At 48.4% G+C, this 24,280-nt stretch overlaps 2 protein-coding genes across 6 annotated transcripts in view; one reads left to right on the top strand and one right to left on the bottom strand.

Annotated features, from left to right (window-relative positions):
• Window positions 1–1,315: 1,315 nt before the first annotated feature.
• NCF2 (neutrophil cytosolic factor 2) lies at window positions 1,316–10,059 on the top strand. 2 transcript variants are annotated; one of them, XM_038144071.1, is made up of 15 exons: window positions 1,316–1,713; window positions 2,167–2,249; window positions 2,545–2,653; window positions 2,860–2,997; window positions 3,304–3,411; window positions 4,339–4,398; window positions 5,197–5,240; window positions 5,439–5,580; window positions 5,874–5,936; window positions 6,289–6,367; window positions 7,400–7,443; window positions 7,938–8,074; window positions 8,147–8,258; window positions 8,478–8,640; window positions 9,822–10,059. In XM_038144071.1, the coding sequence occupies exons 1-15, from the start codon at window positions 1,540–1,542 to the stop codon at window positions 9,917–9,919; spliced, it is 1,554 nt and encodes a 517-aa protein (XP_037999999.1). In that variant the 5' UTR covers window positions 1,316–1,539; the 3' UTR covers window positions 9,920–10,059. The 2 variants fall into 2 exon arrangements, with proteins under 2 accessions (XP_037999999.1, XP_038000000.1); XM_038144072.1 differs by having other exon boundaries at window positions 1,321–1,713; window positions 2,863–2,997.
• Window positions 10,060–11,124: 1,065 nt separating this feature from the next.
• SMG7 (SMG7 nonsense mediated mRNA decay factor) overlaps window positions 11,125–24,280 on the bottom strand; it is a 51,843-nt gene continuing 38,687 nt past the window's right edge. For 2 of the 4 annotated variants that reach the window (XM_038144066.1, XM_038144067.1), the window contains exons 15-23: window positions 23,256–23,400; window positions 21,657–22,045; window positions 20,246–20,611; window positions 18,637–18,786; window positions 16,132–16,212; window positions 15,418–15,577; window positions 13,965–14,135; window positions 13,701–13,852; window positions 11,125–13,188 (exon numbers count right to left, since the gene is read on the bottom strand). In XM_038144066.1, the coding sequence (XP_037999994.1) occupies window positions 13,075–13,188; window positions 13,701–13,852; window positions 13,965–14,135; window positions 15,418–15,577; window positions 16,132–16,212; window positions 18,637–18,786; window positions 20,246–20,611; window positions 21,657–22,045; window positions 23,256–23,400 (1,728 nt within the window). In that variant the 3' untranslated portion in view covers window positions 11,125–13,074. The remainder of the gene's footprint in view (window positions 13,189–13,700; window positions 13,853–13,964; window positions 14,136–15,417; window positions 15,578–16,131; window positions 16,213–18,636; window positions 18,787–20,245; window positions 20,612–21,656; window positions 22,046–23,255; window positions 23,401–24,280) is intronic. The other 2 variants (XM_038144068.1, XM_038144069.1) reach the window with 2 other exon arrangements.

Here is a 24,280-nt window from a genome sequence, read left to right as displayed (position 1 = left end):
TGGGCAGAGAAAGGGGAACAAGAGACTCACTCTTGCTAAAAGGGCTGTTTTTATCACAGCTCTGAAATCTCACTGTTGGTACAAATACCCGGCTGCTGTGAGCATTACAATGGGGATGATCTCTCATCCTCCTCCAGCTCCCCTTGTACTGCTTTTGGGATAAACCTGACTGAGCAATGCACCAATTCAGATAATTAAATCAGCAGGAAATTAAGCCTCCAATAAGGTGAATCATTTGCTGCTCCCTGGGGTCTCCCATCCCTCACAGGAATCAGAAAAGGCACCTAGAGGGGTGTTTCTACACTCACCATGTTGTTATTCCTACCCTTTCACCTGGGCATCGCTTCAGATTGTTGCATCTCCCTCTGCTTTCCTGGAGATCAGGGAGTATTCTATGCTCCTGTGGGAAGCCCATAGGAGGCAGGGGGGATGCTGAGGGCACACATGCAGCTGGAGAACCAGAGAGCCCCAGGCCCAGAGTTCTGTTTGGTCCCAGTTTGGATTAAAACCCCAGTCTTTGCTGCTCCAGGGCTCAGGTTTCTCCATCAGCAGTACGCAGAAGTCACCTCCCCAGCCTCCCTCCCACTGCTGGAGTTAGGTAATTTGCTAGGGAAGTTTTGGTAAAGGCACAAGGGCTGAGTCTTGCTGACATATTTTAAGCTCTTACAAAATATACATCACATTGCTGGTAGATGGGGCAGAGGCAAAGTTCTTCCAAAAATGCTTAAAAACCATGTGCTCCAAACCTGTGAGTCAGCAGCAGGTCAGAATCCTGCTGTCTCCGCGTGCCCCATGCTCATCTTGGCCCTGGGCTCCCAGCAGTGCTCCAGAGCCAGTAATGCTTCCTTGGCCCTAAAACACCCGGACAGAGGTGACGATGGGCTCAGCCCCGGGGACATGGTGCATCACGGCCACTGCCCCGGGAACCTCATCCACAGGCAGCTCCACGCCTGCGGAACTGCCCACAGGGACAACACCGTGGGGTCGGGAAGGACCGAGGGTTTCGCAGGCGGTGCCTTGGGCTCTGCTTCACCTCCCCACGTCGGCAGACAGGTCCATTGTGCCAGACAGGGGAGCCCCAGCCCAGCCGCGCCTGCCGGAATTGGCGGCAGGAGCCGCTCAGCAATGATGAGGCTGCGCTTTGCGGGGCACCAGGGCACCAGGAGCCCAGCAACCCAGCGCTCATCCTGGGATTTTGCAGCCCGAGATTTGACCTGACGAACCACCCAGCTGACAAAATCCATGGCTTTTAATGTACAAAGCGGAAGATCAAAACCCGAGTAGGCGAGGAGCGGCTGCCCGAGAGGAGCAGGGATGCGCCCCGTGGACAGCCGCTGTGTCAGAGGCAGCCTCGGCCCCACTTCCCCATGCCGGGGCTGATGCGAGCGAGGCCACTTCCTGCGCGCTTGGTGACAGCGCGGGGGAAGGCAGAAGTGCAGGCAGAAGGGAGCCGGAGAGGCCGAGCTGCGCCACAAGGAAGGACAGGGACAGGGGCGAGAGCCACGACACGGGGATCCTACATCCCACTCCCACCGCGCCATGTCCCTGGTGGAGACGATCCGGCTGTGGCAAGAAGGGGTGTGCGCAGCGGACAGGAAGGAGTGGCGCGCTGCCCTGGATGCCTTCTCGGCCGTCCAGAACCCCCCTGCCAAAATCTGCTTTAACATCGGCTGCATCCAGCTTGTCCTGGGGAAGCTGGCAGAGGCGGAGGAGGTAAGGTACAGTCCCTAGGGCCGCTCATCCTCGCCCCTCTGGGACTTGCCCAGATACACGGACATGGCGGGGAAGGAAGGAATTAATAGGATCACGGTCTAAGGGATGGATCTGGGGCCTTTTCAAGCTGTGAGGAAGGGGACAGCCCTAGGCTGCCAAACCTGTTCTGCCAGTGAATCAGAGGTGAGGCAGCAGCAGTGGTTCGCGGCTCACCGCTCACTCTCCCTCTCTCCAGGAGGTGACCGTGCTGGCAGATGGCTCCAGCTCAAAAAAACCCAGGAGCCGCTCCAGGCTCTCCCCCACCCAATGCCCAGTGCTGCAGGGAGACACAGCCCACAGAGCCCAGCTTGGGCTGCTCGGCTAGGGCAGGATAGGTACAACTGCTCTATGCCCTCAGTTTTTTTTAAGGTGTCCCCTTTTTACCCTGCCTTGGCCCCACTCCTACCTCTGCAGGCGTTCACCCGGAGCATCGGCTGCGACAAGCACCTGGCTGTGGCTTATTTCCAGCGAGGGACCGTGTTTTACCGGAGCCAGAAGTGAGTGGAAGGGTTTCAAGTTTCATTTTTGCCACTTACAGAGATATCAGCCTTCATCTGAGGATGGTCCCAGGCAGGTTGGTGCCCCAGAGCCCAGACTGAAACCTGCTGAGGTCAAACATTCTTCAGCACTGCAGTCCTGGGATTAATCTTCAAAACTTCTCTCCTTCCCTGGGGTATCTGAAACACTGCAAGGATAGCGGGGAGACCCTGAACTCACCAAGTCTGAGTACAGGCTTAGAGGCAGGCAGGTTGCCACCACGAGCTGGTGACACCTTTGTCCTCTGCTCCCCAGCCACAGAAAGGCCATTGAGGATTTCAAAGAAGCGCTGGCCCAGCTGCGAGGCAACCAACTCATCGACTACAAGATCCTGGGGCTGCGCTACCGGCTCTTTGCCTGCGAGGTGAGACACACCTGGCCACCAGTTTGATCCCAAAGCTCTGTTCTCCAGCATTCTCCAGCATGAGAAATCTAAAGAGGAGACAGCCAGCCTCTTTTGTACCCTGCAAACACCAGCAAGCGGGTGCACTGCCACTGCCCCACTGTCCTTTCCTTTCCTGGCAGCTCTGGCTGCTCCAAGAGCTCTTTCCCTTACTCCCATCCCTCCAGCAGATTCTCTACAACATTGCACTGGTGTATGCCACAACAGAGAACTGGGAGAAGGCTGAGGAGCACCTGACCCTGGCCATGAGCATGAAGAGTGAGCCCCAGCACAACAAGATAGACAGGGCAATGGAAGCCATCCTGGTACGGAGGAGCAGGTCTCACAGCCCCACAGAGAGAGGGAGGGAAATCCCACTGACAGCACATGCCCCTTTTAGCAGGATTAAAATGCCGTGGCAATGGATATTGTAGTGGGACACAAGTCTGTGGGACGAGCTTTGGGTCACTGGGGAGGCAGGGATGGGAAGATGGGATTCCATGGACGATACCCAGGCTAGGATTGGGCTGTCGTGGTGGTGGTCTGGAGCAGCCCCCAAGCCCAGAGCAGAAGGGACATGCATCAGTCCCTGCTCTCACCTCCAAAGTCTCCATGACTTGTCTGTGCTACAGAAGCAGAAGCTCTGTGAGCTGGTGGCCATTCCTGCTGGGAAGCTGTTCAGGCCAAATGAGAAGCAAGTGGCTCAGCTGGAGAAGAAGGACTACCTGGGAAAGGCAACGGTAAGAAAGATCTATGCTATTTATTCAGGCCAAGCCTGTGGGCTGAGAAGAGCTGTTGACTGCCTTCTCATCATCCCTCTGAGCTGCTGTCTGCTGCCTGGTAGGCAGCCAGAGACAGGGAGCTGGTCTCTGCCTCAGGGATCCCCCAGACGTGGAGAGAGGGATGGCACACAGGGATCTCCTGGGAAACAGGGAGACTGCAAGAATACAAGAGCTAAAAGCATGTTCCTGCTGAGCATGGCCTATTTCTAGTTTGTCTCTTAGTGAGACGTGAGGGATAGTCAGCAATGAGCTGGAAAGATCCCACTGGAGCTTCATCTCAAGCCAAGGCATTTTCAGGGGTGGGGAGAGGAGCTATTTAACAGTTGACACCCACAACCAACCTCCAGCTCTTCCACCACTCTGTGTGAAAAGGGCTTTTCAGCTCACATAAGCAAGCAAGCTTTTCTCCTGTGAGTGTGCAAAATGCAGTCACTGGGATACCACCTCTGGGTTCAGGCCCTGGGAGGCAGCACTCATCCAGAAAAGGAACCAGGCACTGGGGAATCAGGCAGCTGAGAGCCAGGCAGCTGCCTGCGTGCCAGAAACATGCACAAAAACATGGATCAACTTTCTAAATTACATTTAAGGTCACCTGTAGGAGGTATGGGCTTGAGCCGGACACTTTGGCTCCCTTCAACATTTGTGATTAAAACAGAATGGGAAACTTTTATGCTTTAATGCCTCAAACCACAGAAACAACCAGGCTAAGAGCAGAAAACTTACCACAGCTGACAGGGAAGCTTTGGTACCTGAGGCACTCATAGCCTCTCCTGAGCTTAAAGCATCCTGAGCAGCTTGGCTTGGCCAACAGCCAAGGAGGAGTGTGGATCATCAGAGGTCTGAGAGGGGTCTATGGGCACCAAGTCACTCTGTCTCTGGCTCTAGGTGGTGGCCTCTGTGGTGGACAAGGATGATTTTTCAGGATTCGCTCCCCTGCAGCCACAGGTAAGACTCAGTCAGTGAACAGCATGCTCAGGGCAGGGTGACATGGGCGGCTGTCATCCACAGTGGGGAGCAAGCAGCACCCTTACCCCCCTGAACTCTGCGCCACCGCTGCGAGGAGGAGGCAGGCACTGCTCCCACGGATCAGCTGCTCCCTCCACCACCGGGAAGCTCATCCCAAACCCACCCACAGCTGCGGCTGAGGTTAAGCTGGTTCCCTGCACGGGGAAGTAGTTGGCAGGGTGATGGCTCTCTGCAGGGAGCTGTCTCCGACCCTCCCCAAAGGATTCATTAGGAATCCTCTGCCTAAGCCCGAGGGGAGAAACAACAGCAGTTTTGCTTTCGCTTAGCACCTTCCTGCCCATTCCACAACTGCTTTGCATTTCCCGTGCCGTTTTCCAGATGATGTAATGGCATCTTCCCATTCCTAAATGTGGCAAGAGTTTTTCCAGGTTTTTGGGTGGATATGGGGAAACACAGCACAGCACCATTGCACAAGATAAATGACAGCCTTCTCAATGCAGACACTGTTGACAATTTCAATCCTCTGTGAACTGAAACTAAAATCAGGAGTGAAAGAGGATCGTGCCTCTGAAAACCAACTGTATGTTGAAGAATATGGAAACTGTTCCTTAGAAGGAACAAAGCCAGTGATATTCCTCATGGCACTTAAGGCACCTGCATGTGGAGGAAGGAACAGTGTTGGGGTGAGGGCATGGTAAAAGTCTGCAGGACACTTCTGCAAAGCAAACAAAATCCTCTGGGTTACTGGTATTTTCCTTTTTGTCTTCCTGTTGGCAGGCCTCTGATCCTCCACCCAGGCCCAAGACCCCAGAAATCCTCAGGTAAGTTGGATGAAAGATGGATAACCCATGCAGCCAGGCACAACCCATCCTGCACTCACACAGCTGAGCATCCAGCTGGCACCCAAAACTGAGGGGGAATGGGGAATGTTGAAACATGGAGGCTGAGGTGTGGATTCTCCCCGCAATGTAAAACAGCATCGCCAACATTCCTGACCTGTCCACTGCTCCCACACCCAGGGCCCTCAGAGGGCAGCCACACCGTGTCATGTACGAGTTCATTCCTGAGACCGATGAGGAGCTGCAGGTCCTGCCAGGAAACATTGTCTTTGTCCTGAAGAAAGAGAAGGACAATTGGGCTACTGTGATGTTCAATGGAAAGGTATACCAGGAGTGTGCTGGACAGGAGGGGCAGACAGCAGATTATCGTTGAGATTCTGCAGAGGCAGAGGCCTGCCAACAGTAATTAAGTGAATTTCTGACTCAAGTGTCTTATGTCCACCCTGGCTTAGGCCACAGGGTTCAGTGAAACCCACCCAACCCGCAGAAACTAAACTTCAAGCCTCAGGAACCCTCCTGGATGCAGGGGAGGGAGAGGACACATCCAGTTGTGTCCTCTGGCAGTGGGCTGCCTTCTTGCCAAGCAATCACTACTCATCTCTCCTCCCCCTGCAGAAAGGGATTGTCCCCTGCAACTTCCTCGAGCCTGTGGAGCTCCAGAATAAGCTGCATATCCAGGTGAGGCGGCCCAGGAGGAAATGGTGTCCTGGGGAGGGCAGATCTCGAAATATTCACCTAACACCTGCCTCCCAGCCGGACTCATGTATGTGACTCCCTCCCCCTCATGATGCTGGGGTTGGTTCTTCTGGCTCATGGTCACCTTATCATGAGCTCAGAGACCTGCAAAGCCTGTGTTGGTGGCAGCCTAGCGGTGGGTGGCAATGCTGGGGAGATAATGGATATAGCTCAGTCGCCCCTCCCCTGTTCAAGACCCCAAACAGACTTCAGGAAAATAGCAAGTTGGAGGGGAGCTGCACAAGCCCCTCAGTAAGGGTGGGATTGACACCACTACCTTCTTCCCATGGCACAGGAGGAAACCCCTGTGGAAGCTGAGCTCTCCGAGTCACCCACCTCCAGTGTGCCAGAGAAGCCGCGGCGGCTGGCGCCAGGTCAGCGTGGGGAGCTGAAGGGATGGGGAGCACGGGGTGACATCACCCACAGCAACTGAGATGCCATGTCCCCACCCTTTGAGAGCAGGGCTAGGGCTCATCTCCATCTCATTCCTGGCCCCATTTGTGGTCAAGGACTGGGAGACATTACAACAGGAGGCAGAGACAGCAACTGCAGTGCTGAGGATGGCGTAAAATAGTGTCTGTGGGTCCCTGAGGAAAGCAAGTCCCTCTGTGCTTTTAATTAGCACAGTGAGTAATGACAAAAAGGGCTGGAGATAGGAATGGGGCAAGGTCCAGCTTGGAGTGAAAGTTCCAGTGCTGCTGTGAGCTGAGCTAGGCTTAAAGGAGCTGTGTGAAGGGGATTCCTGGCTGGTGCTACCCAGTGTCCCACATCCCAAGCTCATGTCCCCAACAGAGCAGCCTTGTAGAGGGTCCATGGGTAGAGCTGGCAGAGAATAAGGCTGTGACTCATGGCACCCAAAGACAACCCAGGTATATTAGTGGGACCATGTTCAACAGCGTAGCTCAGGCTGTTCCTGGAATGAGCACAGTTGTGCCAAAGCACTGCCAAAATGTAAATCAGATCCTCATGAAGAGGCTTCCACAAAGCTGCATGAAATCACCCTGCCTGGAGGCCTGAGTTTAGCTTTACAGCCCCAGTGAAGGACAGGGAGGGCTTTACAGCCCTTTGGTTTTCAGGATGGACCTAGGGAGACCAGAAGAGCAAAGACACTAAAACCAGCAGCTCCATGTTTATATTCTTTGAATCCACCCCTGAAAGACATCCCAACCCCTCATGCTCCCATCTCTGCAAGAGGGAAGGGACGGAGCCAAAACCTCTGCTCAGTGGTTGTTTCTAGATCTTACGGAATCCTGTGGCAGACGCTGTATCCATCCAAGGGACTGCTGCTGGCTCCAGGGCTGGTTGGTGTTGCTGGAGATCATGACGGGCTGCAGGAGGTCTGGCTGTGTGTTTAGACAACATTTATCCCACCCCACCTCCTGAGCCACCTTTTTCCTCCTCCCCAGACTACGTTCCTGCTACCGTGGCGCAGCCAAGAGACACAGCAAAGGTAACGTCCTGTGAGTGCAGCCCCGAGGTCCTGCTGGTCATACAAACCTGCAGTTACCAGGAGACTTAGGGCTGCCTTTTGGGAGTTCTCCTCCAGGCCCCAGGTGAGGGGCCCACTGGATGACTCTCATCGTAGTCAACCTGAGGCACTTGAGAAGGGAGAAATCGGAGAGAGCTTGACTGGAATGCACATGTTCCTGGGTATGGTCAGCACATCAAAAGACCACGCTGGGAAGAGATGGGAAAATACAGCAATTCCAACTAAAAAAAGGAGCTTGGAGGGTGGGCACAGCTCTAATTTGATCACCCCAAAGCCACAATTTGGTGCCAAGTCCCTAATCTATTACTGAGCTCTCTCCTGGAGCAAGCCTGATCTGCCAACCAGCCAGTGTTCAAGCACAGCTTGGGAGGCACAATCTAACCCAGGCAACCACAGTTTCCACATCCCTGTGCTTGCCAAGCCACACAAGGTGACATCCCATTTCCTGCCTGCAGGAGGCTGATCCAACTGTCCTCAAGGTGCACTACAAATTCACAGTGGCCCTGAGAGTCGATCAAGGCCTCTCCTACAGGGAGCTCCTGGAGCTGGTTTGCGAGAAGCTGGAGCTGCAGCCCGAGCACACGGAGCTGAGGTGAGGCACTGCCAGCCCCAGCGAGCCAGGGCTGCGTTCCAGCGCTCCTCACCTGCATCCCCTGCACGCCAGGTACAAGCATGGGGAGGGCCAGGAGCTGGTGACTCTGAGTGCAGAGAACCTGGAGGCAGCCTGGAGCCAGAGCAAGGACAACTGCCTGACAGTCTGGTGCAATGGCACAGAGGTCAGTGACAGCCACAGGGGGCAGCCACCTCCTCTTCCCTCCTGCCTTTCTTTTCCTTGCCACAAGCACAGGTTTGTGGCTTTCAACAGAAGGCAGCAACCTCATGAAAGGCACAGGAGCAAAGATGGAGTTGAGAGGAGAAGCAGAGCTCATCTCTCGTCCTGCTACAGAGAAAGGAAACCAAGAGGTTGTGTCCTCACCAGCTTGTTTCCTGTCTAGGGAGAGGGGTTTGTACCAGACAGCAAACCAGAGGAGTCACTGCAGGAGGCAATGCCTGGGGAGACGGGACCAAACCATGTTGTAGCTCAGTACAGTTATGAAGCCACACAACCTGAAGACCTGGAGTTTCAGGCAGGAGACACGATTCTTGTTTTATCCAAAGGTAATTGTTTTCCTCCTGGGACAGGAAAGGGGAGGGACTCCCCAACTCTGGTGAGAGGGAGGGTGGTGTGGCAGCAGCAGAGCCCCTCCAGCTCTGCCTTGGGATTCCCATCCACACATCCCTGTTACACACACTTCTTCCAACAGATTTTCATCGCTCCTGTTTCCACCGCAGCCCTCCCAAACATCTAAGACAGGAGTTACACTTGGACTGTGTTTAAGCTTATTGATCACAGTGGATTCTTTCAAGGAGATGCCCCATTTTAGCTGCCATCTCCACAATGGGAGCAGGCTCTCACACCCATTCCTTCCACCTGGAACCTTTTTTCATCCACTTTTCTTGTTAAGAGTACAATCTTTTATTAGTTGCTCAATATCAGTCCTTAGTGTTTTTGTGGGAATTGAGCCTTGAATAGACTAAATCTCAGGGAGATCAATGAGGAATTGTATACACAGGGCACATTGCCCATCTCATTCGAGCCTCTGAGTGAAATCAAGACATCAGGAATAAGTTTTATAGGCAAAACCCCTTTACATTTAGCTATCTGTAGTTATGTCACTGATTTGTGGTGGCTGGCAGGCTTTGGCAGTAGTAGACAATCAGTCCCCCATCCAACCTTTGACAGGTTAGATTTTGCACCACACAATACCGATGACCCCCTCCACCCCAAAATCCTACCTTCCCCTTCATTGCTGAGCTAAATATTTGCCAGTACAAAGCTGGTTCTTGCCTCATTTGGTTCCCCCACAGCAAAACTGCCAGAGCTCCTAGGCTTTACTTAACCCTGGGTAAGGGGCTTTGGGGGGGCTGTTTTAGTTTTTATGTGAACATGAGAAATAGCTGACAAAACACTTCAGATGTATCCTGAAGAGGACAGACCAAGTATCAGATAATTTTCTCACTCTCCACACACTTGGTTTCCATTCAAGGCAGTTTCCAAGCCCCCTGGTCTCTATTTTGATCTCATTTCCCACCCCTATTTGATATTCCTTCTTACCTTACCACTTACTCTCTTCCTCCTTCCTCCCTTTCCTCCACATTCCACTCCCTGCTGGGTCTAGCACAGCTCCAAGTTTTATCAGCAGAAACACCATAAAACGGTGAGCTCAGGCCTGTCTGCAGCACGTTATGCTCCTGTACATTCCTAGGGTCATAAAAACTGTGTCAACTTTCCCTTCCAGTGAATGAAGACTGGTTTGAAGGCAAGTGCAAGGGGAGGACTGGCATCTTCCCATCGGCGTTCGTTCAACAGCCCAACACTGAACACCCAGAGAAGTGATCCCAGAAAAGCTTCAAGTTGTGGAGAGAAATTAAGAATTCAACTTTTGCCATTATGTAGTCTGCATATTAATCCCTGCATCTGAAAATGAGCTTTAAATGTTATTGCTACTTGTATTAAAAGCTTTATATTTTCTCTTACCTTTTGTGTTGTTCTCTTAAAAAGGAACTTGTTAAAAAGTTGTTAATTCCTGTTAGGGATACATTAATTCCTCAATCCTGTGCTTGCCAAGAGACTTGCCATGTTCCCCCATCCTTAAAAAAAGCTTTTATACACATGCCAGAAACTGGGAACACCCACGAGAGGGTGGTGCAACCTGCATTTGCAGCCCTGCCAGGAGATCCCGAAGGGGAAGCGAGTTCAGGAAGCTACAGACCAGGAAAGCACTTGCTTCCTTAAGACATTAATGCCAATCCCAAGAACTCAGAAGACACCACATAGCCTCACCCTGCTCCAACTCACAATTCAAATTCACAGGGACTTACATAGCCTCACCCTGCTCCAACTCACAATTCAAATTCACAGGGACTTGAAAATTCCCACCAATAAAAGCAGAAACATTTTCTTCAGCATTGGGACCCCTGCATCAAAATTTTTCCTGATCAGCCAGAAGGTACAGTAACTTTGATATACAGAGCCTGGAATCCCAGAGCTTTACTCCAAAGGTGCTAAGGGGACAGGGGCTTCTGCACTCTGGATTCTATCACACAAGTCCAGAAAACCCCACTGCCCCATTAACCTAAATATCACATTTATTTTTAAAGGAACTTATTCTGGAGACAATAAACACCTGTAATTTCAAAACCAGAACATCTCTGGAGTTTCCTGTCACATACCTGGAAGCATGGAAACAGTGAGCACTCTGGTCTGCAGACAAGTCATTGGCAGAAGGATCTGTGCCCTCCATCTGCACACTACACACACCGTACCAGGATGAGTCTGCAACTAGGGAGGAGCTTTGCAAGCTGCTCCCATCCTACATATTTTGTTCAGTATGTAAAACACACTACACAGGCAGCACAAAACCACAACCAAATTATCTGTACCAAGCCCAAGTCAGAATCGCTGTGATTCATTTAGGTCTGTTTCAAATTAAACCAAAAAAAAAATCAACTTCAAACATTCTTCTGACTTCTACAGAAAAGTAATGCATTTTTAAAGGCCTGAAGCCAAGTCACACAGGAAATAAACGCTACACACAGACCTGGATGGAGAGAACATGGTTTAATTAAAGGCAAAGCTGATTTCGGCAGCTGCAGTTCTTGCACAGACAGACAGAAAACACAAAAAAAGCTTACAACACAAACCAGTTTCTGTTGGGGGCCCCTTCCCTTGCTCCTCCAGGTGCTGGAGGGCAGGTGGGGTCGGATGCATTCCCGAGGCCGGGTGCTCATGCACAAGTGGAACGGCCGGGAGTGAGATGGTGCTCCTGGTTAGCTCGTCTGGGGTGCAAGAGTCAGTGACGGTGCGAACACGGGAATGTCGCAGCTGCCTGGGCGCACAGCTCGGACACACAGCGGGAGGGCTGGAGGGGACACACAGGGTGGGCTGGATTACCACCAGGTGGGAACTTCACTTTTTGGACTTGTTAAAGGAAATACAGCTTTGAAATGCAACACAGAACAGTGATGTTGCTCAGGTGGAGCTCGTAGGGAGCTTCTCGCACCCCCGAGGGTATTGGGTTTCCTCCGCCTTCCCTTTTTGTATTCTCTGGGGCTGCCCAGACTCCAGCGTCACTTCGGCTCCTGCATGTGCTTTGTTCTGCAGCTGAATTCTAGCCCAGAGATCCTGAATCATCACACAAACCCCTACTGCTAAAAACAGCAAATGGACATTGAGTCTGTTTCTGTAACTTCCCTGGGAAATCTAACAAAAACGCTGTCCTTTTCTTTAACAAAACTTCCAGTCTTCCTTCCCCCTAATAAATAGCAAATAAAATGTTTTTTTCCTTTTCCCTTCTGCACCTTTTCGTCTATGAACAGCACTGTGCTGTTTCCGTGTGTCCATGGGTGCCTCGGATGTGTTTCTGGCACTGAAAGCCTGGGGCTGCAGCTGGGACAGGTTTCTGCAGAGCTGACCTGTGCCTCACCGGGCGTGCGGATGCCCCACGCTGTCTGGGCTGGCTGTCGGATTCACCCAGCCCTGCTGGACCCCTGATTATTTTCTGCCATGGTAATGAAACTACGAGCGTTCAGCGAAGATGGGAGGATGGAAAGAGAAAAAACAAAACCAAACCGAAACAAAAAAAAAAAACCAAACAAAACCCCCATTGAAAGCTTTCTACCTACCTATTAAAATGAGTCAGGCTGTGAATGCACAGACTAGCCTGCCCTTTGTGGGGCTAGCCACTATGCTACAGTAAAATGTACAGGAATCACACATTAATTTAAAACCCCATAGCAGTTAACTTGCTTTGCAGCAGAGTGCTGTGAGGCCCCATGTCACCCCTTATAGCTCAAACACCTACCGAGAGAAGGACATTTCATGCTGGAGTCTCTAAGCCACCCAAAGCCTCTGGGTGAAGCAGTGCCAAGTGCCAGACTCTCTTTCATGAAACTCCTTTGCTAGTCCGGGATACAGAGCCCCACCTCATCACCACCCACTGTGACTGGAGCAGCAACTGGGGCTTTCATTGCTACACACTGACTATGAAGCACGTCTGTGTACAGAATTCAGTGTGATCTTACTACTGAGATAGTAATAAAGATGTTTAGGAGTAATTTCAACTACATTCTCAGTCAGCGAAGCAATCATTAATGGATTCCTATTGTATCTCCCCAAAGAGAGGAAAAGGATTGAGAAGTTCTCATTGGCTTCTCCCATCTGCCCTTTGCTCTCAGCTTTTACTTCCCATGTGGCTGGGGACATGCACAATGGAGAAGGTGAGAGGCGGTGATATTGGGTTACTGAGTGAGCCAAACAGCAGTTCCTCTCTCCCTCCGAAGGGCCCGGGGGATGGGAGAGTTCCTGATGTTGTTTGCTTGCACTGCAGACGTTTTGTGCACACTCAGTGGGTTGGTGGAGCACTTACGCCCTCCTGACAGCAAGGAACAGAAGAGAGGGCTGCCACCTGCACAGGACTGCGTGTGCCAGTCCCACAGACCCAACATGCCATGGTTTATGGAGCCGTCGTTGTAAGGGTTGTCTCCTCTGTCTCAATGCGGCGGGTTCATGGCACCTTGTCCGCGCTGCTGCTTCTGCTTCTGCTGCATCAACAGCTGCTCCAGGGCCGAGGGGCCGGGGTGCATCATGGAACTGGACCAGATGGACTAAAAACAAACAGCCAACACTAGCACCTACTTGCATTACACAGCCCCTCTGCCGGATGGGAAAGCAGACACCATGTTGTATGTGCTCCCTCTTTTTCACTCAAACCTACTCAAACCTGGCTTATCACGAAAGTTAACCAGGCTTCAAAGAAGACCTTCTAAAAAGAGGCTCCCTGGAAGAATTTTATCCTCCTCCAGAACCCTCATTACCATAAAAATTCATCCCATATTAACTATTACTAATTTTAGACTAGTCAAAGCTAATGATAGAAATTTCTTCCAATTCCTCCAGCCTGGGCTTGTTCCACGAAATCTCAAAACCAGCAAGAACTATAAATTTATGACATCTTCCTGCATTGGTGACACCTCCCACACTGCCTCATGTAAGTGAATCTGCAGGAAAAACTCTGGGCTTCTGGCACTGAACTCTGACACTTCCAACGGGCTAATGGCCATCACTTCATCATCCAGCCTGCAGACCCATCCCTGAGCACAGCCCCAGCCAAACCCACCTTCAGGCTCTCCATAAGCACAGCTGACGAGTCCTCCATGGCAGGAGGGCCTTGGACTGCCCAGGTACCACTGGGAGCACTGGACTGGTGCCAGCTGCTCTCCGAAGAGGATGATGTTGTTGGGAGATAGTCCAGACCAAACCCTCCCATTGCTAAAATGGCAGAAAGACAAGTTCAAAGTGAGATGGCAAAACCAGTGCAAAACAGGCATCATCAGATGATGGTGTCTGACAGCTCCGTGCTAACCTGGAACCCAGCACTTGCCTGGCTTATCTGTTTTCCAGCGGTCTGCGACTCTCCGGTCTCTGTTGTCTGGAGTCCCAATAGGTCCAAAGTTGGAGAAAGGAACAGAATTGTGGTTATGGGTTGGAGGGGAGCTTGGCAAGCTGCTGGGGTTGGAGGAGTGAGGAGACTGGCTGGCTGGTGTTGAATGATCTAGGGATTACAAGGGAAGAGGAAAAAAGGTCAGCAAAGACAGCAGGAGCCCCCCAGTTTAGAATTTCTTAGTGCTGCTGCAAATTCTACCATCACCAGTTTGCTACAATGCTGAAAGGTCAGTTTTTATTCCCTCTGTTACATGAGTATAATGCAAATTCCTAAATTCTGAGTGAAAAATTTACAAGAACAGAATGACTGTGTTTAATGCTTACCAGAAAAACAAAACCCAGGACACCTCATGAGGGTTGGCTAGGCAAAGCCAGCTTCCCCCACGTCTCCTGAAGAATTTGTCTCAAACTAAAAGAATAACTGTCTCCAAGCTTGACTAACCAACAGAAAAATTAGATTAGACCTTGAGGAGTTTGCAAGTTTACGACTTCAACTCCTAGGTCTGAGAATGTTTTACACTTATGTGAGTTCTTAAAACAATTCAGATCAGAACCCAAGAGTGGGCAAAAGAAGAAAGGGAGCATGAAGCAGGCTGTCCACAGGCAGAACTGAACAAATGAAACGGTGAAGGGAGAGGGAGTTGAAGCCATGAGAGCCAAAATCCTGCTAAAATAAAAGCACTTGGCAACTCCCTCCATTTCACCCACAACGGCTTCTCCTGGTTGACTGCACAACTCCCACCAAACATCTCATCCAGTGCAGATGTTATTTAAAATCCACTCTTTTCTTAAATTCAACTAACTCCTCTCTCACACTCTTCTGGATTTTTAGTGAGATTAAAATTATGACATAATAGTTATGGTTTATGCCTTTAAGATAATTACTAACAAAGAAACTGGTTTGCTATATGGGCTGCTTAACAGTAAAAAAACAAACACAACAAAACCCACTGCTGTTGTATTTCCCTCCACTCTTCCCTCATACAGTTTCTTTTTTAAATATCTGCATTATGAAATCCAGTTCCTCCTGCTTTTTCAAAAAAAAAAAAAAAGCAACACAAAGCATATGGATGTCTGAGTTAAAGCATTACTCCCAAATGGCTGTCAGGAAACCAAGTTAAAGAGATTTCAGGATTTATCACCTCCTACAACATTTATCCTGCTCAAATACTTAAACTAAAATCCAGGTTCTTACACTGTATTAATTACAAAATCCCCTCGTATTTCTGAAGACATATAAAGTAAAACAGAAACCTTCAGAAATCTTGCCAAGCAAGTTTGGGTTTGGTTTTTTTTTTTCAATTTCCAGTTACATATAATTTGCAGTTGGTTTGGAATTAAATCAAATCTTCTTAAATCACTGGACACAAGAAATGCCACACCAGAATTACCTGAGCTGGCTGGAAGGGATGGAGACCACGGAGTCCCTTCAAAGAGAGAATAGAGTGAAGTCTCCTGATGGGCAACTGAAGGGGTGACTTCTGTTTTTGTGCTGGTATTGATGTTTTTTCCATATACCTCATTGAACATGCTGTTGTTTGGATATCTTTCCTGAAAAAAAACAAACAATATAAGAGCTTATGCGTTAGACTTATTTCAAACACTGAGACTGTAGAAAGGAAACAATTCTAGTTCAAAATAGTTCCTAATTCCTTTTTCACTTCCCAGCCCCATCTTCTTTGACCATTTAATTTAATATTAAGTCCATCACATTCTGAATCAGTACAGATTTCTCCTGGCTGGACTGCAAAGTCTTCACAAAATCTTCAGAAAAGTTGTATCAAGACCCTGCTAAATTCTCTGGAAGAGAACAGGTAATTCATTGCCCTGGAAATAAAAACCTACACACCACAGCACCCTGAGATGCACCTTCTCAGTCAATTTCATGACTTCACTAAGAGCAAAGGGCCCCTGAACTCAGCAAGATTCAAGAGTACATCTGCAGAGATATAGCTAAGATGAATTTGGGAAGAAAAATGATAAAGGCAAAGATTGGGGTTGATACAGAGTGGAATTACACATCAATGTGGATTTCTTTCAGGTTTTCCACTGGCTTAACCACAAGCTGAAACAGTAAAAGGTGTTGGACTCTGGTTCTCACTCACCTGATTTAGAGAAAAGCCACTGAGGGACAGGAAAGATGATGACTGAGACATCAGTTCTGATGGTTTTTCCAGCAGGGACTTCTTCAGAAACCAAAAAGGGGAAAAGCCCAGTTAGTGCTCAGTGTAGGGACCAGGAGGAAAGTGCGTAATCAGAAACTGCCAAAGTGGTTTTGGTCACATTTACAACTTGTCCTGCATTTTAGCTCCAGCACCTTGGAGGACAGGGAAGGCGAGCTAACAAGTGCAAAAAATCAGTAGTTTTCCTACTATCTGTAATTAATAATCTACAAATCAACAAACATTACAGCTGAGAGTCTCAGACCCAGAACAGGTTTTCAAATGCAAAGTCTAATCCTCTGATACATCTAAAGGGGAGACTCCTGCCTCACGGTTGTGTTAAACTTTGTACAATATTAATGGTTGTGTAAAACCTTGTACAAGTGAGAAAACCTTGTACAAATGAGACAGGACCCCTCCCAGTGACACGAGGACTCCTTCAAACAAGATCAGACTCTTGTATGTGGCTATTGACAAAGTATTTTTTCAGTTCCGACAGCATCTCTGCCATAGAGATGTTCTCAGAAAGTGAGAGCAGCAAAGTGCTTTTTAAATTAGGTTTAGTAGTCCAAGCATCATTTAGCATTCTCTCATTTCCATTATAAATTACTTGTAGAGAGGAAGAAAAAAAAATCCAACCCAAATGTTTAAAAGAAAGGTTCCCTGGACTCCCCTGGACTTTTTACTTCCACGTAAAGACATTACAGACCATGACCTTTTTCCATCATCTATGCCACCTCCCTCTCACACAGTTGTTATTTCCAGCATAATATTCCTTGTTTTTTTCTGTTTGGGTCTTACTATGATTAAGGAGTGAAAAACAGTGTCTCTGAAACGAGTCTATTCAGAGAAAAAAATAGCTGAGTTATCACTGACAGAAACCAAAGAAAAATTACCAAGCTTGGCTGGTAGACAATGAACATCACCAAATCTAGGATCTGCATCACCAAGCCATAGAATTAGTAAAACCATAAGTAAAAATGTGTGTGAACCAAAATAAAAGCTGTGGTCTTGTTACAAATAAACCCCCTCTTGCATTCTCACCAGCTCAGCATGTAGATGTTTTAAAATTTATTATTCAAACCACAAAAACCAGAACTAGCATCTCTCTGTCTTTAACACAGCCACGGTACCTGGAATATTTTTGCTTTCATCCCATAAACTTAAGACAAACAGCCTCATTTTCTTGGCAAGCAGCCCCTAGCTTGTTAGATTTTCAAAGTGACAGCTCATTACTTTGAAAGCACGTTTTAAAAGCCAGACAGAATTTCCACTCTGCATATCCACATGGCTTGCACAGCGAAGGATTTCCTTCCATTTGTCAGCAGACACAACAGTAGGAGCTTCAAAGGAAGCTGCTAAAGCAGCAGCTATTAGTTTCTTAGCAAAGTTATCTAATGAGACAGAAATTAGTATCTTTTACAATTGGCTCCTTGGGATGGCAGGTAAAATAACTGAGGAAGAGACTTAATCAGAGAGTCTGAGTAGTCACAAATAATTCTTTGTTACAGCTGCTAATCTGAATGAGTATGATTTAATGAACATGCTTGTAGCCACAGTAGAAAGGCATGCTGCACTTTCAGAGGCAATTTAAAAATTCAACAGGTCTGAGACCCCCCCCAGCTAGTGAACTAGGAAGGTTTTAATAAAAAAAAAGTAGGAAAAAAAAATCTCTGTCAAAAATGACTGTATTTCTATAAGAGTTATTATGCATTTATCCAGTTAATTGCTATTTTCTTCCAAAGCCATCCTTCTTTTCTAAGAATCTCTTCTGCATTGAACAGGGCAGCATCCCCCTGCCTCTGTGGAATTTTTATATGCAGTTTATAATCACAGAATCATATCACAGAACTGCAGAACGGCTAAGGTTGGAAGAGACCTTAAAACTCATTTCATTCCACCCCACTGCCCAGGGACACCTTCCACTATCCCAGGCTGCTCCAAGCCCCATCCAACCTGGCCTTGGACAATTCCAGGGACGGGGCAGCCACAGCTTCTCCCCAACCTCACATGGAAAAATTTCTTCCTAGTATCTCATCTAAACCTATCCTCTGTCAGTTTGAAGCCATTCCCCCTTGTCCTGTCACTACACCCTGGTTCTCATGACTCCCCAGAGCCCTATCAGTGCCTTCCCCACTCTTTATTACTAAACCCATACAAGTGCAGAAGAGCAAGTTCATTAAATGTTATTATGATGCATCAACACCTCTCCTGTGGACTGTACTTACAAAAACCCCACAGTTCCTCTGATTTCTGAACAGATTAGCAGGCCCAGATTCAGCCCAAAAGCTGCAGTTTTCACCCCTGTGAAAACTAGCTCAAAGGTGAGGCAGGAAAGTAGACAGGAGGTATGGGGGAGAGAAAGGAATTTCACATTTCTTGTAATTTCGCAGAAGAAAGAGATGCCAGTTAAGAGTGAGAAGCAGCAATATTACATCAAATACATACAAAGAGGCTTCGTCCAGGAAGAGAGGCGAGAGGCCCCAGCAGAGCTGGGTAAAGATCAGGAGGATTAGAGAAAATCAGCTCTTCCTCCTCCTCCAAGGCAGCCAGACTCTTTAACAGGTCCGGAGGAAGCAGAGGGGAGCTCTTGGGGTCCTAGTGACAGAAATGAGCACAGTGAGACAACAGAAGGCAGAAAGAACAGCCAGAGCAGGAGAGAGAACAGCAAGAGGAAGGCAGAAAGCAGCATGCAGAGGGCGAGGTGAGAATGGTGCTGAGGCACACACTGAGAGCTCTGAGCAGACACAACCACGCAGCCAAATGCGCACGGGGAGAGGACCATGCAGCAAAGTGACTGCAGGGACAGTAATCAGCAGAGCGTGTGCTTCCCCTTGCATCCATGCCACACACTGAACCTGCTGCCACGTGCAAGGACAAACAAAACCTTATCATCATTCTTCTACAGCTGACCTGGGAGTAATTTAGGTTTCAAGCAGAATTATGTTCGCATCATCTTCTTTTCTCTGCTTGTGGAGTTTAAATCCCATGAGACTTATTTCCACTGGCTGCTATGCCAATGCTATGAGCAGCCCCCTGGGCCAGTAAAACCTGCTCAGTGCTGGTCAGACTGGACATCTTGACTTTTGTGAGGAATGCTTAAAGCACAAGCATCACAGGCATAGCTTCTCTCTGCAGCACAATGTGCTGGCACCCTGGCGAGGTTTCCTTTTTAGGAAAGAAGACCAGGCTTTGACCCTGTCTCCATCTAAAAACCACAATGTGACATGAGGGTAGGACTATACATTGTCTGTACATTGCACTCCTGAACATTGTCTGGCTTTTCTCTTGGAAGGATGAGCCAAGTGATATCAGCTGACCTTCTCCATGTCCTGAGTGCATTTACAGAGGCACACCCAACCAAAGGTTTAAAAGGCCCCTGTTTAAGCCTCATTATAAACATCACCAAAAGCACTCACGGATGACTCCAAAGCTGTTAATAAATAACAGAGATTGGTGGGTTTATAAACACTAACATGAAGCATGATTACATGAACAGAAGTAAAGTATTCCATTTACTGCAACTGGGAGCTAAGGAAGCCGTTTAGCTCTCTCAGTGTGGTGGGATTTTCAGGAAGAACAAACAAACAAAAAAAAAATCCAAGACCCCTTGATTGCTCAACCTATTGCAGCCTCAGCCATTCAATTCACTACAGCAGTGTTAGGAGTTCACCTAAAGTGTAATAATTCAACTGCAATTATTTGGGGGGCTTTTATGGTTTTCACCAGTTGCAGACAAGAATCTTCCCCAGAACTATCAGCGGCCATGTTTCTCAACCTGGCAGACACAGCACAGAGATGGATGTCACATCCATACTGAAAAAGACTTACATCTACTTGAAACCGAATTTTCAAGAGACTGATACTACACACAGCCTACTAAAATGAGGAATTCATTACTTTGTGCTGGAACCCCAGGTACTGACGCTCAGCTCTCTTCTAAGCAAGTTTACATTGACCTACTTGGGACCACAGGGCATTCCTGAGACAGAGAAATGCCAAGAGTTGCCAGGAACATCAGAGCTTTAGTTCTCCCCACTTGCAGCATGGGTCTCACCTCAAAGGTCATCCTGGAGACAGCATCCTGCTCGGAGCGGAAGACTCCCTGTCGCTTCCCCCTGCGGTCCATGTTCGACTGCTGGGTCATCACCCTGTTGTCCGTCATGCCATAGGAAGAGTCCCAGTAATATTCTGGCACCTTGACTTCTGAGGGGTTCTGGTTATATGGCTCCATTGGGAAAGGCTTCATTTTTTTCTCCAGAGGTTGCTGTTGCATCACAGGAGGCTGTAATGACTGTTCAAAGAGTTTGAGAGGGTCCTGGGCCTGCAGGTAATAGGGCTGCTTTACAGACATGATCTTCCCCAGGGAGCCTTGGACTTGAGGGGGGTTCCACAGCTGCTTCGACGAGTCTGTCTGTGGATACTGAGGCAGAGACATAGGATTTCACCAGCAGGGAGGAACAATTCATGTTACCTGAACGCTTAACTCCATCCAAGCCGTCAGCCTGGCTCATGCGTGATAGCAAATCAGAACGTTTGTGGAATGTCTGTGTTATTCATCAAAAGCAATTTCCATAGGCATCTAATGCTCTCTAGTCAAGCTTTAAACCAACAGCCAAGTATAATCCTTACTCTATCCAGTACCTTTTAACCCAAAAGCCTACAAACTAAACCTTTAGTAAGGTACTGAGCCAGCATTTTGCTGCCCAGAACACAAGCAGGATCTCACCACTGGGTCCAGATTTGCCAGAAGGGAGATTTTCTCCAGCAAAGGTGAGCAAAGGAACTAAGAGCTGTAAGGGAACTGACACTGCAACCAGTTAGCCAAAAGGAGAGTGCAGGTGGAGGTTCACTGTGGGGATACAATAGAGTTGGTATAGAAAGTAATCTTACCCCTAAGGAGTTGCAGCTGGGCAAATAATCAAAAATGAGGAGAAGGTTTAACTTCAACAGGCCACAGCTGCAACTAATAAGAACCACAAGAGCTATAAAAGAGTAGGTTGGCTTGTCAAGAGGACATGCCCTGAAGTAGGAAGGGTGTGCTCGGAGGAGCTGCTCACCAGAAAACACCGAATAGGTATGAAACTTTGGTAAGAAAGAGATAATAGTATAAAATTCCTGTTAAATATATGCATATATGACAACAGTTCATGCTCAGTCCTCATCACTCACACAAGAAAACTAGAAAGGCCTGAGACAGACACAGCACCTCCATACCTGGTCTACATCAGAAAGACAGAGCAAAGAGATGACAGAAAAGACATTCCATTCCAGTACATACCTTCCTTTCAGCTACAGCATCATATGTTCGCACCCACTAAACTTCAGCTCATTTTCAAATTTGCCCAGAAGTTCACAATCAAAAAACTCTTTAATGACAATTTTGAAAGGTAATCCAAGAAAACAAGTCTTGAACATTGCCACTTATTTTAAAATAAAGCCCGGCATATAGCACAGGCCAAGTTTACCTGCTGGAATCCAGAGTGGTGTGGCGGGCTCTTCCCCAAGCCCTGCACAGCTTTCGTGGGGGACTGCTGCTGCTGCTGCTGGGCCAGAGCCTGGACCTGTAACTGGCTTGCGGACTGTGCTGTTGCCTGAGCTGGTAAAGATGAGAGGGGTTGCTGGGAAGGAGGTGGTGTTTGCTGAGGTCCCTGGGTCATTGGCCCTGGTCCAGAGGGCCGTTGCTGGCTGTAAGGAATGTGGGACTGTTTCCCACCTTGCACCTGGTTTCCTGCAGGCGAGTGAGCTGTGGGCTGGAGGAAGGTTCCTGGGACAGAAACGCCACCTGGGAAGGTGTACCCCGTGCTCATGGAGAAAGCCACAGGAGGGGGGACAACATAGGTTGGAGGAGGAAATCCTGGAAAAGATAAAAAAATGCACCTTGACACAATTGGACAGAGCATACAACTCCCTCCAGAAAACTTTTAGTGGGGGTTTCTCTTCCTGTTCATTTAGGAAAGGAGGCACTGGTCTGCATACATGCACTACAATGTCATTCCTCACCTTAGCATGTGCATGGCTCTGATCACACAAGAATTCCAAGTTTGTTTTGGAGTTTTCTTGCAATATTCCAGGGACTGATAGCAGTCAGCACGGCAGTATCTGAGGGTCATATGTTTCCACATCCCTATGTTCCCTGTCCCCCAATCTCCCTGCTTTTTCTGACCCCCACTACCTTTTCCCTTCATTGCTCTTGGGTTTTTGATGCTTTACCCCCCAAAGTTTCCTCCCCTTCAAACACATTTTCAGGGACTAAACTTCTGCAGGAACAAACAGAAGCAATCGATACAGTCAGTGTACTGCCTCCGCTCAGAGGATCACCAGTGTCTGGATCAATTTAGAGAAAGACAGACAGTAACCAAACAAATCCTCATATCTGTAAGATCAATTCCTTCCCTGTAGTTCACACTGAAAAGCCAGGTTTGGAAGGCGAGCTTTAATTCAGTGTCTCACAGGTCAGATTTTATGCTGACTTTGGGACAGGGAAGATGCCCATCTGTCTTATATTGAGGAGCTCCATGTAACACGTGCAGGGAAGACACAGCTTCCAGTTATTCCATGAGCAAACATGGACAGCAAGGTATGACAGGCAGACTCCACAGCAAAATGGGACATGCAACACAGCAACAAGTAAGACCACACAAATTACAGCTTCAAACATGAGCACCACTACAAAAGAAAGTGAGTCTTAAAGCAAGCAGTGTGATTGATCTTTTGCAATGGAGTCTGAAGCACAGGGAATGCTTCAGAAGCAGGGCTAGCAGAAAGCTTTGTCATGTTCAGACTAACTACAGGAAGAGCCTAGCGTGACGTTCCTTGATCTCACACCCACTAAACCAGAAGGCAGGTGGCAGATTTCATGACAAACCTTGATTCCAAAGCATAAGGAATCTTATTTATCTTGTTTCAGTTCTGCTATGCCCCTTTTTACCACTTGATAAGATGTTCAACAGGAAAATTCATGGTCATTAACAGAGCCCCTACCTTCCAGAGGCTGTACTAACCACTATTACAGGATTTCCCTCAGCCAACAATAAATGACACTTCAAAAGAATGATGCAAATTACCTGGCCGGCTAGGAAGGGGAGGGAAGGCTCCTGGGTGATGAATAGGGATGAACTGGGAGCTGCTGGCCTGGCTTGGAGTCTGAGTTACAGGTGTTTTCCTGGCTTCAGATACTGGAGTCTTCCTCATCTCCGTCTGGGATTTCACCTGATACAACAGAAAGTATGAAGAAATCAAATCATTGCCCTAAATTTCCACATTAACCATATCACATCTCAAGCCAAAAAATAAACTCTCAGATTGTCTGAGCAATTATTTTCTTTTCCCTAAGTAACTGAGAGAAGCTTGGAACACAATCTCACTGACCTCAGGCAGATTACCCTGCATGTCCTCAGGCACTTCTCACCTCACAACAGCACTCAAGGATATTTACTCAGAAGATGCAAGAGGCTCCTTCTCTAGCATGACAGTGAGAAGCAGACACAGTATCTCACACCATCCAAGGAACTTACCACGCTGCTCACCTGCAGTGTTTAAAAACAAAAAGTGCAGATGCTACTATGCTTCTCCTAGGGCACTGCTTCAACCTAAGTTATGCTACTTACCTGCATCACCTTAAAAAACAAACACTGCCACACTCTTCCTGGGGAGTTCTCTCAGCCTAATCCATACGGTGATGTATATGCACCAACTCCACACTATGGAATTCTTTTGACCCAGAGCATACAAGACAAACAGCAGAAGTGCTTCACCTCATTCAGTTTACTGTGTAACTGCGGGGGGTTATGTTAAAAGAGCTGCACCAGTTAAAGGCAGAGAGAAGAATGTAATGTAATGTTTACCTTATTCTGAGTCTCCCGCGGTCTGGGTCTTCCTGGGGAGGAAGACAGAGGGGAAGACTACTTTCCCTTTCTGTTCAGCTCGGCAGAACTGCCTGGAATGCAAGATGGAGCAGGCAGGAAAAAGACAGCAAGCAAGGAACCCGGGCAATACAGAAAGGGCCCAGGAGCAGACCTGACACCAAGCCTCAAAGGTGAGTGAAAGAAAGGGTTGTATCAGGGATCAAATTAAAAAAAAAATCCAAACC

Source organism: Motacilla alba, chromosome 8 (assembly GCF_015832195.1).
Source record: "Motacilla alba alba isolate MOTALB_02 chromosome 8, Motacilla_alba_V1.0_pri, whole genome shotgun sequence".
NCBI classification, from domain to species: Eukaryota; Metazoa; Chordata; class Aves; order Passeriformes; family Motacillidae; genus Motacilla; species Motacilla alba.
The sequence above is the reverse complement of the archived record's forward strand: the minus strand, read 5'-3'. Positions and strand labels throughout refer to the sequence as shown.